The following is an 18,962-nucleotide window of genomic DNA, read 5'->3' on the forward strand; positions in this document are numbered from 1 at the left end:
GCAAACCAATATGATTGAGATTTTTGATGAGGGAACAGCAAGGGCTGATGAGGTTAATGTGGCTGAAGTGCTATTTATGGACTTCCAAAAACCATTTGAAAAAGCTTACCAGCAATGTTGAAGCCCATTGAATAAACGGGACAATGGCAGTATAGATCTGAAGTTGGCTGAATATCAGGAAAGAGACAGTAGTAGTGAATTAGACTGGAGAAAGTTAAATGGCGGAGATTCCATGTGGTTGGTACTAGGACCACTGCTTATCTTGATATATATTAATGACTTCAACTTGAATATACAGGGTACAACTTCAGAATTTGCAGAAGACACAAAATTTGGAAGTATTATGAATTGTGAGAAGGATAATGATGGACTTCAGGAGGACATGAACAGGTTGGTAGAATGGGCGGACACATGACAGATGAAGTGTGAAGTGATCCATTTTAGTAGAAAGCATGATGAGAGGCAATATAGAGGGTACAATTCTAAAGGAATTGCCGGAACAGAGTCATTTATGGCTTATATGCACAGATTGTGGAAGGCAGCAAAATAGGATTAGAAGTGGTTAAAAGGGCACACAGGATTTTGGACTTTATAGGAGCATAGAAGTTATGATGAATCTTCATAAAACACTGGTCCGCCCCAACTGGAATAGTATATCCAATTCTGGGTACCACACATTAGGAAACATGTGAAGGTTTAGAGAAGGTGCTGAAAAGATTTTCAAGAATTGTTCCAGGTATGCGGAAATTCAGTTACATGGATAGACTGGAGAAGCTGGATCTGTTCTCCTTAGAAAAGGGAAGATCTGCTAGAGACATTCAAAAGGAAGAGGGGTTGAGACAGAATAGGTAGAGAGAAACTGTTTGCATTAGTGGAAGGGTCAAGAACCAAAAGACACTGATTTAACTTGATTAGCAAAAGAGGTAAAATATGAGGTAAAACTATTTTTTACACAGTGAGTGGTTAGGATCTGGAAGACACTGCTTTGGAGTACGGTGGAAGCAAATTCAATTGTGGCTTTTAAAAGGGAATTGGATAAACACCTGAAGAGAAAGAATTTTCAGGGCTATGGGGATAGGGTGGGGGGAAATGGGACTAACTAAAATGCTCTAGCAGGGAGCCAGCATGAACAAACTGGGCCAAACAACTTCCTTCTGCGCTATGAGTATTCTACGATCCTATCTCGAAACTCAAATACAAACCAACATTCAAAATCCATTAGGAGGAAGATGCAAATTGCTACCATTAACCTTTTAAATAACATGTCGATGTTACAAGGCTACTAAGAACAACATCCATTTACTATCACAGAGACTATCAACCTCAGGTCAAGTATAATATCTAAACAAGTAGTTTTTGATCCAGAAATAACAAAGTTACTTATAATGAACCCACAGAGGGGTTGGAAAAAAATCATCTATCAGTCAAGATTTTTTCTAAGGAACCACTTTAGTTTCATCATGTTTCGCTGTATATAGAAAACTCGGAAATTTAATGTTTAATGTTGCTTTTCATATAATTGCAAAGATTTATACAATTACCATTTTCCCTGAAAATCAGATCGTTTAAGGAGAATTTCAGAAAGTTCCTACTTCTGTTCAGCATCTACTTTATAATTTGTCCAAAACATTTTTATTAATGCTTATTCATCACTGATAAAGATCAGTTTCTGTTTAAACTCAACTTTCTAGCTGTCAAATTTGAGATGATCTACATGCAGAGTTCCACTACATAAATCACATGCAATTTTAAAATTGGTTCTGGGCTTTTTCCCTTCAAGTTTTAGTCACAGATCTGTCGAAACACTCCCTAAAATAGAACAGCCAAGGATTTAATTGGTTTTGTTTATCATATTCCCTTATGCATTTGTTTTAGCAAATAGTGTACACTAGAAAGGAGAAAAAAACACATGCTACAAATCATACTTGCATATTGTTAACTGAATACTAGATGACCCTGATGTGAGTAAGCACATTGTAGCAATTATACTTCAAGGCCTCTACTTGGATGTTTATTTGGACATGACAGTGGCGACAATAATGAAGAGTAATGCATTGTTAAAAAGATTGAATATTAAACATCTTTGATGTTTAGGTCGTGATCTTCCTTGTCATTGAATTTTATGTTGACATTTCTGAAAAAAAATCAGTAGGTATTAAATGGATTCAAGTTGCAGTGAATATGTAACTTTATTTTAAGTCAAGTGGACTGGTAATACACGCCAAAAAAACAACAATTTGCTTACTAACTGCGAACCTGCAACATATACAATAATTAAGATTCTGATTGTTCCTGACCAGCCTAAAGGAAAAACATATGAGGAGTTTATTAATGTAATTAAAGAACAGTTGATCCTAAAACACCTCATTATTGCAGAATGGTCCAAGTTTAAGGGATGGTGACAATGGTGTTTGATTTACAGAAGAACTGAGGAAACTGTCCAACATGTGACTTTAGTGGGTTTCTCAGCAACATAATAAGAGACCACATTGTCTGCTATGAAACATCAGTAGAAGATGGATGCATGTCTGTGCAAACTCTCAAATAGCATTTGGGACGGGGACTACTGAGAGACTGCTAGTGAGTTAGATGCCACGGGGTCCAAACAGCTCCAGAGCGAACAGAGTTCCCCAACCATGTTGGGAGTGTGGTAAAAGTAATCATCATCTAGAACAATAATTTTGTAAGAAGGTTGAATGTCATAGATGCATGGAATTGGGCCATTTAACTAAGTATTGTAGAAACCTGCAGAACCAGCAGGAGCTGTTTGATTGAAGACAAGGAAAAAGAAAAAAGGCCACAATTCTTATCATAGCACTGTGAAGAAAAGCCAAAAATACAATGTGTATTATGTCTGTTCTAATTATGAACTTCAGAAAGAAAGCATACCACATAATTGGATGAAGAAGAGACATATTTTTCTTAACATTTCACAATAGGAAAAGGCAATGCAAATTTGTGGTCCCTGTCTGGTAGAAGGTACAAAATCTTCATTTTAGTTTGGCACCAATGCAGCAGTAACTATTATTTAAAATTATACGAGGAAAAGCTTTGGGATATTGTCCTACAAAAAGAAATACTGAGAAGTTATTCTGGACACCAAGCCTTGGGAAAATAAATATTTAAAAGTAAAATATGAAAATCAGACAAAACAATTGTGTGAAATTGTACTTCAGGACAAAGCTTGGTTTTATAGCCTGAAGTAAACTGGGCCTGAATTAAAAAGGATCATTACTCAAAGCTCCATGGGTGCACTCATGGAAGAGCACGAGTCCATATTCAGTCCATAAAAGCAAAGTGTATCCAGGTATTCATTAATAGGAAGGAGGGGTCAAGGCCAAATAATTATAAGCCCAGAGAAGTACCTAATGTTCTACAGGAACATAAATGAATAAGGAACATGAAATGAGATTGAACATACAGCGATAGAGGGTTATAGCATAACTGAAAAAACCCACAATAGCAACTAGCAAGCCCAATTGTGCCTATAGTAAAACTTCCCAAAAGTAGCAACTAGATCTTTCCCAGGCTTATTTGCAACTGGAACTTGCTAAAGGAAGTTGGAATTTGTTTACAATAAATATGCATTGAGTACTTATCATTTCAAAAGGATGATTTTGTTATTGCATTTACTCAAACAATTAAGACAGTTTTAGCTGTTCTCCAAGGAACTAATTGCATTTTGGTTGGTCATCTGATTACTGGAAGAGCATCTGCGAGATTTCTAAGTAGCAAGTGTTTACAAGGATATGAACTTCATCAAAGGAAGTCCAAACAGTCACCAATACAAGACTTTGTATGGTTTTTATATTTCATAGTTAACAAGTCTGGCAGTCAACTATCAAAGAAGGAAGGTTGAAGCAGTGATTTCTGAACATACTCCAACTAAACTGGAAGGGTTGGAGTTGTTTCTGAATCTTTGCTCTCTGTATGTCTAACACTTGTTGAATAGACTTGTTCATAAGAGCCAAAAAGTGGGAGTGGTAGAAAAACTGTCAATGTGGCTTTCGATTGTTAAAGCTTTTAATAGCAAGTGCATCATTTTGAGACACTCTGACTCTAATTTGTTATTCAGTTATTGTTATTGATATGCTTAAACATTCCCTCACCTCTCCCTCTGATGGTCTTGCCCCCAACAAAAACCTTAACTGTCTTTCATCCTAGTTGTTACCGCTAATATGCCCGCACTACTTTTCTCCCTCAAGTCCAAGGAGTGCAAATCTGCCATATAACTGACTTAGCCGTCCATTTTTAGACTTTGCTGGACCACATCAAGCTCTACTAGGCCTTAGTCTCCTGTGCTGAAGCTGCACATTACCCCAAGGTCATCCCGGAGAGCTAATTTACCCAGCATCTTTTCTCCGCCACCAACCATCTGCTTACACTCCTCTCCCCTGGTGCTAGGACTCAGAGAGCCAGGTGGTGAAGAAAAAAAACCTTTCTACATTAACAAGATTCTATTTACAGAGATGTACATTATATTTCCTGCACCTCTAATCAAACAACCACAGTTTCAGCCTGTTCCTATGTTTATGAGCACAGTTGAGTCCCCAATTAATGTTCACCATCTGAATAAAATTTAACACCCAATTAATATACAAATAACGTGCCACTTCCACTCACATCAACAACAACTACAATAAGCTAATGGATTTCTTGGTCACTGAGATATGAACAACCTGCTCAGTTGCCTCTGCTGCTTACTTTCCTTACCCTTACCCACTAAGTCAAATCTACACTCTTGCTGCTTCTTTTCTAACCCTAAAGCCCCCCCTCTCTATCTCGATTCACTCTCATCTCCCCCATATCCATTCTCACTACATTGCAGACTACCTAATTTCCTTTCTTGGCCACAATGCTAGCTGATATTGTGAAATTTCCACACGTCAGGAACCATCTGAACCCCTTTCAAAAATCCTGTCATTAACCTCTGCTATAACAATCCACAAAACTTTCCTCAAAAATTACAGCCAATTTTCAACGTTCTTTTTTTCCTATGTTTTGAACATAATATCACGTCCCAAATCCATGCCCTTCGCCGCCATAATTCCACTCAGGTTAAATAAAGTCAGAAATAACTTTCACTGTGACTATTGTACATCATTCTTCCCCATGTGCCACCTTTGACAAGGGCTGGAATTTTCCACCCCCATTGGCGTGGGCTGTTATGGAGGCCGTGAGCAGACAATATGGCGGGAAGGACAAGAATCGGTTTTACACCGTCGTGAAGCCAGTTTGCGATTGTCTGCTCCGCCCGTCAATGACTGGCAGCGTTTCCGGCTGTTGGACATCGGAAACATCATTTTAGTACATTTGGATCTAATTCCAGTGGCCCTGTTCACTGGAATCATCTCCCCATACTGGATCATTCAGGCCAAGGTGTTTCACAACTGTGCATGAGCGACATGCATCTATCAAGCCACACTTCACCTGGGATTTCAAGGTTTGTTTGCTTACCTTTCTTCGGGCAGCACTCGCGGTCATTAGTGCCAGGCTTCGCAGGCAACACGACATCACTTTTAGGGGACTCATGGGCAGGTCCTTACCTATCAGACCAGCAGTAAAACGGCGGTGGCTTTTCAATGGCTGCAAGGCTAGGGCTTGCTTGGGGAAGGGGAAGATGTGGCCTTGGGCAAGGGAAGAGGCTGCAAGACAATAGCTGCACTGGGGAAGGAGGGTATCCCAGAATGTGTGTGGGTGCACATGTTGATCTGCGCAAGTGGCCTCAAGATGGTGAGGGCTGAGGAGGCAATCTCCAGAGGAGATGAGACCAGTGAGGGTTTGTGTGAGAGAATGAGTGGTGATGTCCCTTGAGCTGGCAGTGAGTGAGATGCCAGTGAATATGTGATGGCCCTATGAGTGAGAGTTGAGAGTGATGAGATGGCTGCCCTACCCTAGCGGCACAGATGAGGTCATTCATCCGTTTTCTGCACTGGATGGCCAACCTCTTGTGTGCCGTATTGACACTGACCACCTCAGCCACCGCCTCCCAAGCCTGAGTGATGAGACTGACAGGCCTCCTGCGGCCAGAGCTGGGGTAGAGGATATCACAGCAGGGCTCCACAGTGTCCAGGGGACATCCTAGGGACGCGTCACTGAATTGGGGGGCTGCGCTCTTCTTGGCTTTTGGAACCATGAGTTCACCGGTGCCCTCCTGGCCTGCAAGCATTGAGAAATGTGCACGCAGCTGCAGTTTAAATATGGTGCCCTACATGAGGAAGCAGCGAGTTAACGGCGTGGCGGGAAAATCAGAGGCCACCCACCAACAAGACGGCATGTTCCCTGTGGCTGCATAGGTAATGAGGCGGGAATGGGATGAAAGGGCACGAAAAATCACCATTGAGGCCGACAGTAAAACGTCCTTTTTCCCGCCCGATACCACATTTAGAGCAAGTTTGGGATGATTCCGCCCAACGTGTCCAATTTGGTTGGACTACTCTCCCCTTTTTCCACTCTATGCAATCTGAAACTAGAGCATCTCTAACAATTGCTTCTCTTCCCAGCCTCACACAACCAAAGTCCCCACATCACCTCATCCCCACCAAAGGGTCTATCTCTGGCTCTTTCTTGTTCCTCATCTACACGGTGCTCTTGGTGACATCAGCAGACATGGGGTTGGGATTTTCATGTTACAGGCGGGTAGCATGATTGGGGAAATTTTCCAGCTTGGCATGCTCAGCCCGGGAAAAGAGTCGGGTGGGAGTGTTTGCTGGAGTCAGCCTGTCGTGCCCAGAAATAGTTCAGAGGTGACCACAGGGGTTGCCTAGTGCTGAGGTGGATTGGTTAAAAGGCCCACCTTGGTTCTCTGGTACTTTGTCCCAGTTGTTTTATTCCATATTAAGCCCTCTAACCCTCATCCACCACATCTCCTCACCCTCCCACTCACTCCCCATGCTCCATCCATGTTCCATCCATGCAAACTCATGTCCCTTTACCCACAGCAAATGGCCCCTTATACCCTCCATGCCAACTCATGCCCTTTCACCCAACACCAATGGTTCCTCATTTCCTCTATTTTAACTCCTAGCACTTCCATGCCTATTCACCCACTATACACTCTGTACATAACTAATGGAAAAGCTTTAAAAAGACAGCCGTTCATAACTTTAAAAACTGCTGTAACTACAACCCTATAAAAGTGTAAATCAACTAGGCTTTTAAAATATCAATAGCAGAAACTACAAGCACTTGACACCTCTTTATCTTGTGCAAATAAACATTGAAATATTAACAAAAGAGCACTAAGAGAAAAAGTTGTTCATCAAGCAATGGTTTCCCTCACATGCACCTATTTCAACAGACTAATGGATGTCCGGACTCTTAGTCAAACATCATTATACATGCTTGATATTCACACCTGATATTCAGCCTTGCATGATCTGCAATTTCTTTGCTAAACATTTGAAAGATTGAGGCTGTCGAGGGGTGTTGGCTACAGAACATTGTCTGTTAAATAAATGTTCGTAGTCTTCAGTAGGTTAACAGCAAGTTTTTATTAACTACTTGTAAGGTATAAATATATATTAGGGCAGAATTTTCAACCTCGGCAGGCAGGCACGCGCCAGACCTGCTCGACCATGAAATGACACGCAATGACATTGGGCGAGCGCCCCAACATCAACGCACACTCACGCGGGATGAGGTTTCCAAAAGCAAATAAGATTAAAATAAAAGTTTTAAAATGTAATTAATAACATTCTCATGTGACATCTCCCTGAAGCAGCTCTGTGGCTCAGGGAGATTCTGAAACGCGCACTCGCATGCATGCGTGAAGCTTGTGCTCGCCCTGCTCACCCTCCTCCCCACCACCTGCATAGCTGCCACTCTCGTTTCACGCTGGGTGGGCCTTAATTGGCCCACCAGCATGAAATCACCTTTCGACCTCGATCGTGTGTAGCGGTGGGCTTCACAACTGCCCGCCCCTGCCGAGCCTGCCCGACAAAGGCTAAATTCTGCCCATGATAAAGGATACAGACAAGGAGCTATCCCTATGCCTAAGTCTTTACGCATCTCTGCTCAACACCACATTGACTCGAGGTCTGGGTCATGTGCCTTCTTGCACCACTACATGGGTGGTACCATACACAGTCCCACATTAACCCTGTCTGTGCCAGACCCTTACCTTATACTACTCCTCCATGGAAGTCTTTATCCAATGTATATGAAGTTACATTAGTTTACTTAGTGTCTTACATTATTATCAGTCTCAAGCGTTTACATTGTTGTTATCACATTATTGCTATTACTACATTATCATTACCACAATAGTGCCACTAACACATCTCCCCCTTCAAGTCCTTGAATTTACAAGTTCAGGTGATCTGGAGCCCTTATAACCCTTCTTTGGGCAGAAATTATTTGTCCCATGGGCAGGCGCGCACCCGACCCAAACGGGAGTAAAATAATGTGTGATGGCGTCAGGCGAGCGTCCTGACGTCATCGCGCACTCTCGTGATCTTTTGGTTGGTGGATGTGCGCAAGAGGCGGCACTGCGCCCGCCGACAATTAAGAGGCCTATTAAGGCACTTAAGTAATTAATTAAGCTGCATTTTTCGCTGCTCACTTAACCGTTGGTGGGCAGGCGAATAGGCCAGCTGGTCTTTGCATTTTTAACGAAACCTCATCAACGGGCAGGATGAGGTTTCCAGCGGTTACTAAAAAAAAAAAATTTTAACATCCTCTTTCACATGTCCCTCTTCATGTGATTGAGTCACATGTGGGGACATATTTATCTCATATGCTAAAAGTTAATTTTTGTATTTAAAATCTGTCAGCTCCCTGAGGCAATTCTGTGCCTTCATGGAGCTGTCAGTGCGTGCTCCCCTGTGCATGTGCACACCTCAGCGCTCACGTTCCTCCCGCCCCCACCCCAGCAGCGCTGAAACTCCCAGCACGCATTTCACGCTGGTTGACCGTTAATTGGCCAGCCAGCGTGAAATCGCGGTCGGAGTCGGTAGTCAGTTTCGTGAAATTCTGGCCTATATCTCTTTCGCCATTCTATTGGAGGAGTGGTACGCACTGTTGGTTCCAGTTCTCACTTTTGGTTTGGAGGCTGGACTGGCATTTGGGTATACTTTCATTCTTTCCTTCCATTGCTTCATGTTGAACCATGCTTGATCGGTTCGGATGTTGTGTTATCATTAACACCGCTTCTAATCTGAATCGTTTTTCAAGGGGTGGATGAACATTGTATTCATCTCCTGATTGCTTCATTCTTTTCTTCCTCTATATAGGCCATCTCAATGCCCTCTGTGGCTGGGGAAGAACGTACACTGACCTCTGCTTGTTGTCATCAATGGTGGGAGACTGCTACCAGGTCCAGCATCTCTTGTGGTCATGGTATACCAGCTGGAAGCTGCAGTGTGCACAGTGATTGTTAAGTTGACCAGCTGTACCATAGTCGCAGTTGGAGGTACAGGTTTCTCGGACTGCTGATCACTCTCTTGTACCACTTCCACTGGAGGCGTTATGGCTATTTCGTGGATGGTAGGCCTGGTTTGATCACTGGCGGTTTTCTGGGGCCTGCAATGAGAATGGACCAACCTGCTCGGCAAAGAGAGAAGAGAGTTCAAGGCTGAAGTCCAAATACTCTTCAGTGTTTGGGTACTCAGGACCATGCGGTGGCAGTTGGCTAATGACAGTGGTAGTCTCGACAACCTCTGCTGTCTGGAGGAGATCCAAAGCCCTGCAGGTATCCCTGCTCAGGAGACAGAATGGCTGATTACGGATGACGTAAGATCTGTTTTCAACCATACTTGTGGTTCCAGGATCATTCCAATGACTGGAAGTTGGATTCCTCCAGACCCATAAAGTGCAGTGTCCACTGTTCGAAGCCAGAGACCTTTGAGTCATGGTTCCTTGTCTGACAGGACTGCTGGCAACTGAATCAAATTTAGAATTTGTTAGATGACCATTTACAAGAATGCCAGCATTCCAAAATGAAGAACACAATCCTTGACCCCACCTAAGAAGAATAGCTGTATGTCTTCTGGATTTTTGGTCTTGACATCACGGATTACTTATGCACCTTCTGTGCATTTCTGGGATTTTGACATGCAGTTTTCTATAGTGTCCAATCTTGTTGCATTGGGCTATAATCGCAGGAGACTCATCTCTCTTGTGAGGGCGCTTTGCACCGCAGCGCTGGCAAGGGTCATTCTATTGGGTCATTCAGGAATTGCTTTTCCCTACTTGGATTGTCCCTGTGTTTTTGTGACCTGATAAGCTGGACTGAGGGATGGTTTCTGTTCCATGTTTTATTCTCGCTCCTTAAGATTATCCTGAATTGTTTGCATAGTTCAGACAGTCTAACTATCTGATTGCCTTGTCTAAAGTTAGATCATCTTTAGCTTGTAGGAGGTCAGAGAGTGAATCATCTGTGACATCCACCACTTATTTGTATCTGATGAGTTCAGACTTTAAAACTCCATATTCACACCCCTCTGCCATAGTGTAATGATTACTTATGAAGGAATCGACAGGTTCCCTTGGCATTCGGACTCTTGTATTGAATTTAGCTCTCTCAAATATCGTTCCCTCCGTGACATGCTGGTCCACTCCTCCATCACCCCCTACACCTCAACCCCATCCCACGGCACCTTCCCATGCAACCGCAGAAGATGCAACACCTGCCCCTTTACTTCCCCTCTCCTCACCGTCCAAGGGCTCAAACACTCATTTCAAGTGAAGCAGCATTTCACTTGCACTTCCCTCAACTTAGTCTATTGCATTCGTTGCTCCCAATGTGGTTTCCTCTACATTGGAGAGACCAAACGCAGACTGGGTGACCACTTTGCAGAACACCTTCGGTCTGTCCGCAAGCATGACCCAGACCTCCCTGTCGCTTGCCATTTCAACACTCCACCCTGCTCTCATGCCCACATGTCCGTCCTTGGCTTGCTGCATTGTTCCAGTGAAGCTCAACGCAAACTGGAGGAACAGCACCTCATCTTCCGACTAGGCACTTTACAGCCCCGGGCTGAATATTGAGTTCAACAATTTTAGATCATGAGCTCTCTCCTCCATCCCCACCCAGTTTCCGATTTTCCCCAATAATTTATATAGATTTTTCTTTTCCCACGTATTTCCATTATTTTTAAATGTATTTCCATCCATTGTTTTATCTCTACCTTTTAGCCTTTTTCGATTCCTTCACCCCACCCCACCCCCACTAGGGCTATCTGTACCTTGCTCGTCCTGCTTTCTACCAATTAGCACATCCTTTTAGATAATATCACCACCGTCAACACCTCTTTGTTCTTTTGCCTGTGACATCTTTTGGTTATCTCCACCTATCACTGGCCCTCTATCCAGCTCAACCCGTCCCACCCGCCGCACCCCCCCACCTCGCCCTTAAACCAGCTTATATTTCACCCCTTTTCTATTTTTCCTTAGTTCTGTTGAAGAGTCATGCGGACTCAAAACGTTAACTGTGCTCCTCTCCACAGATGCTGCCAGACCTGCTGAGTTTTTCCAGGTATTTTTGTTTTTGTTCTCTCAAATATTTTGTTGGTTCGCAAGCTGAAATAAATGTCAAAAGATTTTAAAATCTCTCCAAATTTGGTGGATGACTCATTAATACCCTGCCTGGCAATAAAGTTGTCTACAATTGCCCCTGCAGAGTAAAGAATCATGCTCACTTGCTCTTATTCTGACTTTTTGTTTAAATCAGAAGCGATGCTGTAGCTTAAAAATGTTTTCCTCCAAAGATCCCAATTTTGTGACTGGTCTGAGCCTTGGGTTAGTCCGAATTGAGATGGAAATATTGAACTGTGATCCATGTTAAAGATTTTTATAAGTGTGGGTACAGCTTTAAGAGCTTACAGATTTTCAAGATGGCATTGCTGTTCACTGCGATACAAAGGATTTCCCATGATTGCTGGTTCTGGTGGGCCCTCACAAAATGGTGGCGGCATGCTTCTTGAAGGAAAATGTTTGACAATGGCTGCCTGGGTCAGCTGTCTGTTGACTTCCTTTATCAGCAATTTGCTTTTCCAAGCAATGAGGTATTCAGATTTAAATGTAAGTTTGTTTTCTGAGTTAGACAGTTGCGTGGTTCCCAAGAGATTTGATTTTTTTTTTTTACAGGCTCGGAGGCTACCTGTTGAGGCTCCAAGTCGGGGATTGAATCTCAGCGATGGGGTTTTTTCATTCAAATAGCGCTTTTGACACTGGATTAGTGAAAGGGTTCTAACTGCAGTCTTGAACTTTAAAAGATTTAGCCCATCCTTGCAGGGTATGTGGACTCTGTGTTCTGAAGCTTGGCTTCCAAGGGAGATTCCATGGAGTCTTCTGCTGCAGTAAAAACCTCTGCCTTCAGCTTCCAAGTTCTTTTGCTGTCATGTTTTCTGGTGAATTTTGTCAGCGTCTTCAGCTTCTGTTGGGAGCTTCTATCAGGCCAGAATTTCCATTGAAGCTTTTTTCTTTTTCTTAATCCTTCAACATTTTAGTGAGGTTGAGAGTTTTTGATCCTGAGCTGCCACTATGCTGGGAGAGTGATGGTTACAGAACGGTGTCTCCTAAAGAAGACTCTGTAGTGTTCAGTAGGTTAACAGCAAGCCTTTATTAACTACTTGCAACTATATGCATATACACAGTAAAGGGTACAGACAAGCAGCTATCTCCATGTCTAGGTCTTTACCCGTCTCTGCTCAACAGCACACTGACACTAGGTCTGGGTTGAGAGCCTTCTTATATCACTGTGTGGGCAGTAATGTAATCAGCCCCACATTAACCTTATATTGACAGACCCTTATACTATAGATATCTTTTGCCCCATCACAAACACCATAGCCTCACCAGTGACTCAAACATCCACTGTAATAAGCTATCTAAATCTCAGCATCCTATTTAACCCCGAGCAGAACATCTGATCCCATTTCTGCTCCATCACAAACACTGCCTACTTCCAAGTCCATAGCATCACCTGCTTCAAGCTATCAAAAACTGAGTTGCCATTTTCCTATCCCACTCTAAACTTACTCACTCCTGTGTCCCCGCTGACCTTTATTGGCTCCCGGTCCTCACGGTGGCTTAGGCATGCTAATAGCCACCTAGCAATCTTGGCACCCTGGAAGGTATCCTGTCTACTCTCCAGGAAGCAGAAATTCACTTGCATGATCATGTTATGATAGTCACAGTCAGAAAATCTGCACATTGATGGAATAGAAGATCTTCAAGTTCATGAAAAATGTGGGATTCTGTAGAGAGGTCTCTGGGTCATACGGCTGCTAATAATAATGTCGTCATTCTGTAGTTTTGATAAACAATATATCAATCATTTCTTCCTCCAAATAACAAAAGGAATCCCATTGGAATGCCTTCAATATAATTGTGGTAATTAAATATCTGGCAGACAAAATTCTTTGTATACCACCCAAAATCCTTAGCCAAAAGCCTCAAAAATATAATTAAAATGATGAAAATTAGCACTGGAAATCATACTCAGCAATAAACAAGATGGCACTGTAAGTGATTATTCTCAGATGAGAGCCGGCCCACTTTTAAATGATAACTTCCTATCGGTGTGACTTTTTCCTTAAGTTTGAGTTGCTCGGAACAGCAAAGATATGATCTCCCTCCAATATCACCGCCACCTTCACCACACTCTCACCCCCATCCACCCCACTGCTCCCAACATCTCTAGTGCCTATTCCGTCACAGAAATTGTGACAGGAATAGTCCCTATTCTTGGATTTAATTGAATAAGACTAGGGTCCGGCATTTCCCTTCTGGGTTGGGTGTGCAGAGTTGGGACATTTCCTGGCTCTGTGAACTCAGCCCAGGAAAATGAGGCCCAAAAGTTGGGCTGGATTAGAAGTCCAGCCCACCACCTCGGGACAAGAAGGCCTGCCTTTGTGCACTGGCAATGTGAAAAATTGAAAAAAAACAAAAAAAAAAGGCCCACCAGCCCTTACTACCCCCCACACTCTCATGCCACCTCCTGCCCCTAATCAACCCCACAGCCTCCATACCTTCCATTTCAACCAATGCCCTGCATCCACCCTGCATGGAGGACCCCATTAGAGGGATACACACTGCAACTCTTGACGTAATATCCTGGCTTGACCACCTTATTGTAAAATTATACTTGTTGCTCTATATCTAGACATAGGAAAGAAGATGGACCTGCATACTCTCCATGCAAACATAAGCCCCCTGTACCCACCCCACATGAACCACATACCTCCATGCCCACCTCTGCCCTGTACCCACTCCACCCGTGGATCCACATGTCCTCCATGCAAACCTATGCATCTGTACCTACCCGTCATAGCTCCACATACCCCTATGCCACTCTATGCCCCTGTACCTGCTCCCCACAGCCCCCTTACCCCATTCCAACCCATGCTCCACCACTCATTCGTCATGGCCCTGTACAGCCCTTATGCCAACTTAGTACCAGCTCATGATAACCCATGCCCCCACCCACCCTCCATTTCCCGTACCCCCTCCATCCCAACTCACCTAGTATCCACCATGTGCAAACCATAGGAGCCATGCTGACATAAAATAAAGTTATGTGCCTATTGATGATGTCACTATTTAAAAAAGACTCTCACTGATAAGAAAACCATTCAATATATTGAAATCCCTTCAACTAATATATTATTAAAACCAACATTTCACTGAAGTGCTTAGTCTCTTATGAAAACAAGTATCTCTATTCTATAATCACTTGAAGCTGTCAATCAAACTGCTCACCTAACAGGCACTCCACTATGATAATGTTAGGTCATGCAGCATAAGTCCTATAATGATAACCCTCAGTTTTAAGCTAACAGGCAGGATGAAATAGCCAACAATTATATTTTTCAAAACACCACACATTTGTTTAATTTAAAGCCCATCAGAATTAAATCCCTTGACAGCATTGATAGTTCCAAAGAGTTTTGTCATTTATTTGACAGCTTTGACAGTTCTTTGATAGCTTGACAGTTCTTTGACAGTGTTAGCAGTTCTTTAACAGCCTGACAGTTCTTTGACAGCTCTGACATCTTGGCAGTTCATTGACAGCTTGACTGTTCCAATGAATTTATACACTTCTTACATGTCCACTTTTAACAATCCCAAAGGCAAATGAAATTAACCCAGGGGGTACCTTACCTCTCCAAAAGATTGGCTATCCAAATTAATCTACAAAGTTCATACCTGCTGCTGCCAGGTCTAATCTGCACACTTTGAGTTTCAGGCACCTACCTCACCAAGATCACCCGAGTGGAGGCAACTGCTGATTTATATGGGCAGCTGCCTCCAGGAACCACAGATGTGCAATTTAGAACCTACCCCCATTCCCCCCACTGCAAGTACAGCATTCTATTTTCTGGTAGTTCTTCATTATATATTTTAAATTGCACGCTGCTTTTTGCTTTGGGACTTTTTCCTTATAACATTAATTAATTACAGTATCAAGAATATACATAGTAATGACAAACTTTATCCAACAAATGAAGGAATTGAGTCCAACAAGGTGAATACCACTCTACTCGCCAGGCGTATAAAACTCAATTTTAGAATGTTTAAGTTATATTTATAGTTATTGCTATTTCAGTCCTTACCTGTTCTGGGAAACGGAAAGATATCGAAGCATTGGTAGCCAGTATTCAGACAGCAGATTCAGGGAGGAGATGCTATTGTCATCCAGATATAACTCCCGCAGTAAAACATGATTTCTAAACTTGGGCAGCTGTAGAAAAGCATAGACAATATAACTGCCTTACACAATAAAAATTGATTTTCAGTGATCCTTTTGTCTGTAAATTTATTTTTTAATTTAGTAATTGTCTATATATAATATTGTGATTTTTATTGTAATATTAATTAATGTACAATTCTAAAGCAATAGTTCATGAGAGATTTGTAGAAATGGAGAGTGGCGATTTTCTGAACAAGTTGAGTGTTTAGTTTATCAGAAAACAATGTAAAGAGCTACTCTCGAAAAGTCTGTGACTTGATCTGAACAAACCGATGTACAGAGTCTGTACTTGCTTTTGAAAGAAAATGTGTCCATGAGCCACACTAAGGCAGATGCACTCTTGCGTATAGCGCACACTTCCTGATTGCATATCCATTCTTCATATAACAATTTTACTGTCATTATTTTTAAGAAAATGCTTATAAAGGAAGAAAAGTCTCTTAGCAATAGTTGTCCATCATACTGTAATTACTGATTGACTTGTTACTAGAGGATAGCATCAAACATCTCTATTCCATCACCCATCTTCTTCCTGACATTTGGAACCATCTAATGTCTCATTTGCCTTTCTATTTTACTGATGCTGTCACTTGCCTCCTACAATGATGCTCCATTCCAAGCCCATTTATTTCAACTTGTGATCATTTTATTCTCTTATGGCTTGAGGAACTGATCCAATTTCTTTCCATTCATAGACCACCATTCTGCCACTACTGTACCCGGAAGCACCATTGTATATTCATATTTTTAACCATCTCTTTCTCACCAGTTTTTCAAAAACCTACCCAATGTCAAATTCTGTATCTCAAAAGGAATGAAGTACACAGAAATACTTCTTCATATTTGTGTCCCAACATTTGTTGCTCTGTGCTCCATAATTTAAAATTTTTCTCTTCTTTCCGTTCTCTCTCTCTTTCTGTGTTATTACATCACTAATCCAAGAGCTGCTCACTTAGTCTTTCCTACCAACCAGCAAACGCAAAAATCAGAGAAGGATGAATAAAGCTGAGGGGGTATGAAAAGAATACAAAGGCCAGGATTTTCCATGCGTCGGGCAGGCTTGGCAGGAGCGGGCTGCCACCTGCGATCAGCTTGGCACCACGATTTCACGTGGGCGGCCCAATTAAGGCCCGGCCTGCATGGATCGCGAGCGGTGAGCACTACCTATGCATGCAAGGGGAGGAGGGAGAGTCGGGTCCAGTGCGCGAAAGAACGCTTCAATCTCCCTGAGGAATGGAGCTGCCTCAAGGAGACTGAAGTACTTTTTAAAGAAATTATTAAAAACTTTAAAAATTTAATGAAACATGTCCGCTCATGTGACTGTGTCACATGAGATGGGACGTGTTTTTATTTTTCAAAAAAAGTTTTTATTCCATTTGTAAAAGCTTTAGGAAACCTCATCCCACTCGTGGGTGAGGTTTCCTAAAAAACATAAAGGCCGTTTGGCCTTTTCGCCTGCCCGCCAACCGTTAGATTGGATGGGCAGCGTAAATTTGCAGTTATTAGTATGTTAATGGCCTTAATAGGCCTTTCAATTATCAGCGGGTGCACAGCCAACTCCAGTGCGCACCCACTGAGCAAAATATCGCAAGACAGCTCAATGACATCGGGACGCACACCCGCCGTCATCACGCATCATCTTACGTTCCAGCATGTCAGGCACGTTGAATGTAACATTCTGCCCAAAGGTCCAAACCCTCTTCAATTTATTCAAAGAATTGTTGGAGTTAAAGAGGCATTACAACATAGTCGGGACAAGGCTGCGAGAGTCTGGAGTTAAGTTTTAAGTAAAAAAATGTATTAGACAGGTTCATACAAGGGAATGGAGAGAGAAAATTATGGGAAGACAGTGGCTATACTGGTAATGTCATGGTAATCAAGAGGCCCAGGCTAATGCCCTGGGAACATGGGTTGTTACGACTGGGTTGGGAGCCCCACTATTCCACAGGTCGCACCATAAGTGTAAATGTTTAATTCAATCACCAAAATGACCCAATGTTTACTTTCGCTATTGTCAGAACCAGAATAAAAGAGACTTTAACCAGGCTTCTTTCAAAAAATTCAGAACAATTGATTTATTATGAAGCAAAACTTCTTTTTTAAAACAAGTTGCAAAAACTGGTTAACATACAATTTGTAATCCAGAAGTGTAACAATCTACACTTTTTAAATCCTAACACACACACGCACACACACATACACACAATCACACAACAAAGGACAAAACAAAAAAGGTCTCTGCAGAGGTTGGCCAATTGGAAAACTTTATGGAAAAGGATAAAGTTCACAGTGTTTTGACGCTGTTCATTCCATGCTCCTACTTGTGGAGACTGATTGCTGGTCACAGTAGGTGTCTGGACATTCTTTCTAAATGTGCTGCAGTGTGGAGGAGAATAGAGCCGGATCAATCCTTGGGATCTCTCTCGTCTAAGCTTTTCAGGTTTCCAAAAACATCTGAGTTATACTGAGATGAGGGTTGCTGGCTGGATACCGATAACAATACTATGTTTCAGGCAAGGCAGGGAGAGAGCACGTTAAGGCACCCTTCCTTCTCAGCTTTTTCCCCAAAACTCAGTCCAGAGAAACAAGTTCAAAACATAAAACTCATTTCAGTTAGGTGATTTCCAGAAAATCCAGGGCCTCTGCCTTTAAAAAAATAACTTTTTCTCCAGCAATTAAAGTTCAAATAAGCAAACAGCTCTCATCTCCTCAGGTGCCTTGCTGGACATTTAGCTGAAGTCATGTGATTTCTTGGAAAAGGCAGGTTGCTCACAGTCCAAAGTGAACTTACAGCCCTTTTAAAAAGAAAACCCAGGTGAGCTCCCAAGAAAGTGTCTTGATGCTCCAATGTCGTTCCAATTTTTAAATGCACATATAGTTCTTGAAAGTATGGATTCCTAACAGGATTCAAATCCCACTAAGAAAGTTGGCGGAATTTAAATTCAATTCATAAATCTGGAAGATAAAGCTAGTCTCAGCAATAGCGACCACGACATTATCATTATTTTTGTAAAAATCCATCTGGTTCACTAATGTCCTGCTGTCCTTACCTGGTCTGGCCGACATGTGACCCAATGCGGTTGACTCTTAACTGCCCTCTGAAATTGCCTGGCAAGCCACTCATTTCAAAGGCAACTAGGAATGGGCAACAAATGCTGGCCTTGCCAGCAACGCCAACATCCCATGAAAGAATACATTTTAAAAATAGAGTGATGAGAGAAAGAGAGCCAAAGAGAAGGTTTATGTGGGTCTGTTATGTATATCTATG

At 42.4% G+C, this 18,962-nt stretch overlaps 1 protein-coding gene across 1 annotated transcript in view; it reads right to left on the reverse strand.

The window, feature by feature from the left end:
- Positions 1-18,962, reverse strand: part of lrriq1 (leucine-rich repeats and IQ motif containing 1) — a 226,967-nt gene that overhangs the window by 146,213 nt on the left and 61,792 nt on the right. The window contains exon 12 of the mRNA XM_078568561.1: positions 15,558-15,685. Coding sequence (XP_078424687.1) covers positions 15,558-15,685 — 128 coding nt within the window. The remainder of the gene's footprint in view (positions 1-15,557; positions 15,686-18,962) is intronic.

The sequence above is a fragment of the Cetorhinus maximus genome, chromosome 22 (genome assembly GCF_964194155.1).
Source record: "Cetorhinus maximus chromosome 22, sCetMax3.hap1.1, whole genome shotgun sequence".
In the NCBI taxonomy this organism is placed as follows: Eukaryota; Metazoa; Chordata; class Chondrichthyes; order Lamniformes; family Cetorhinidae; genus Cetorhinus; species Cetorhinus maximus.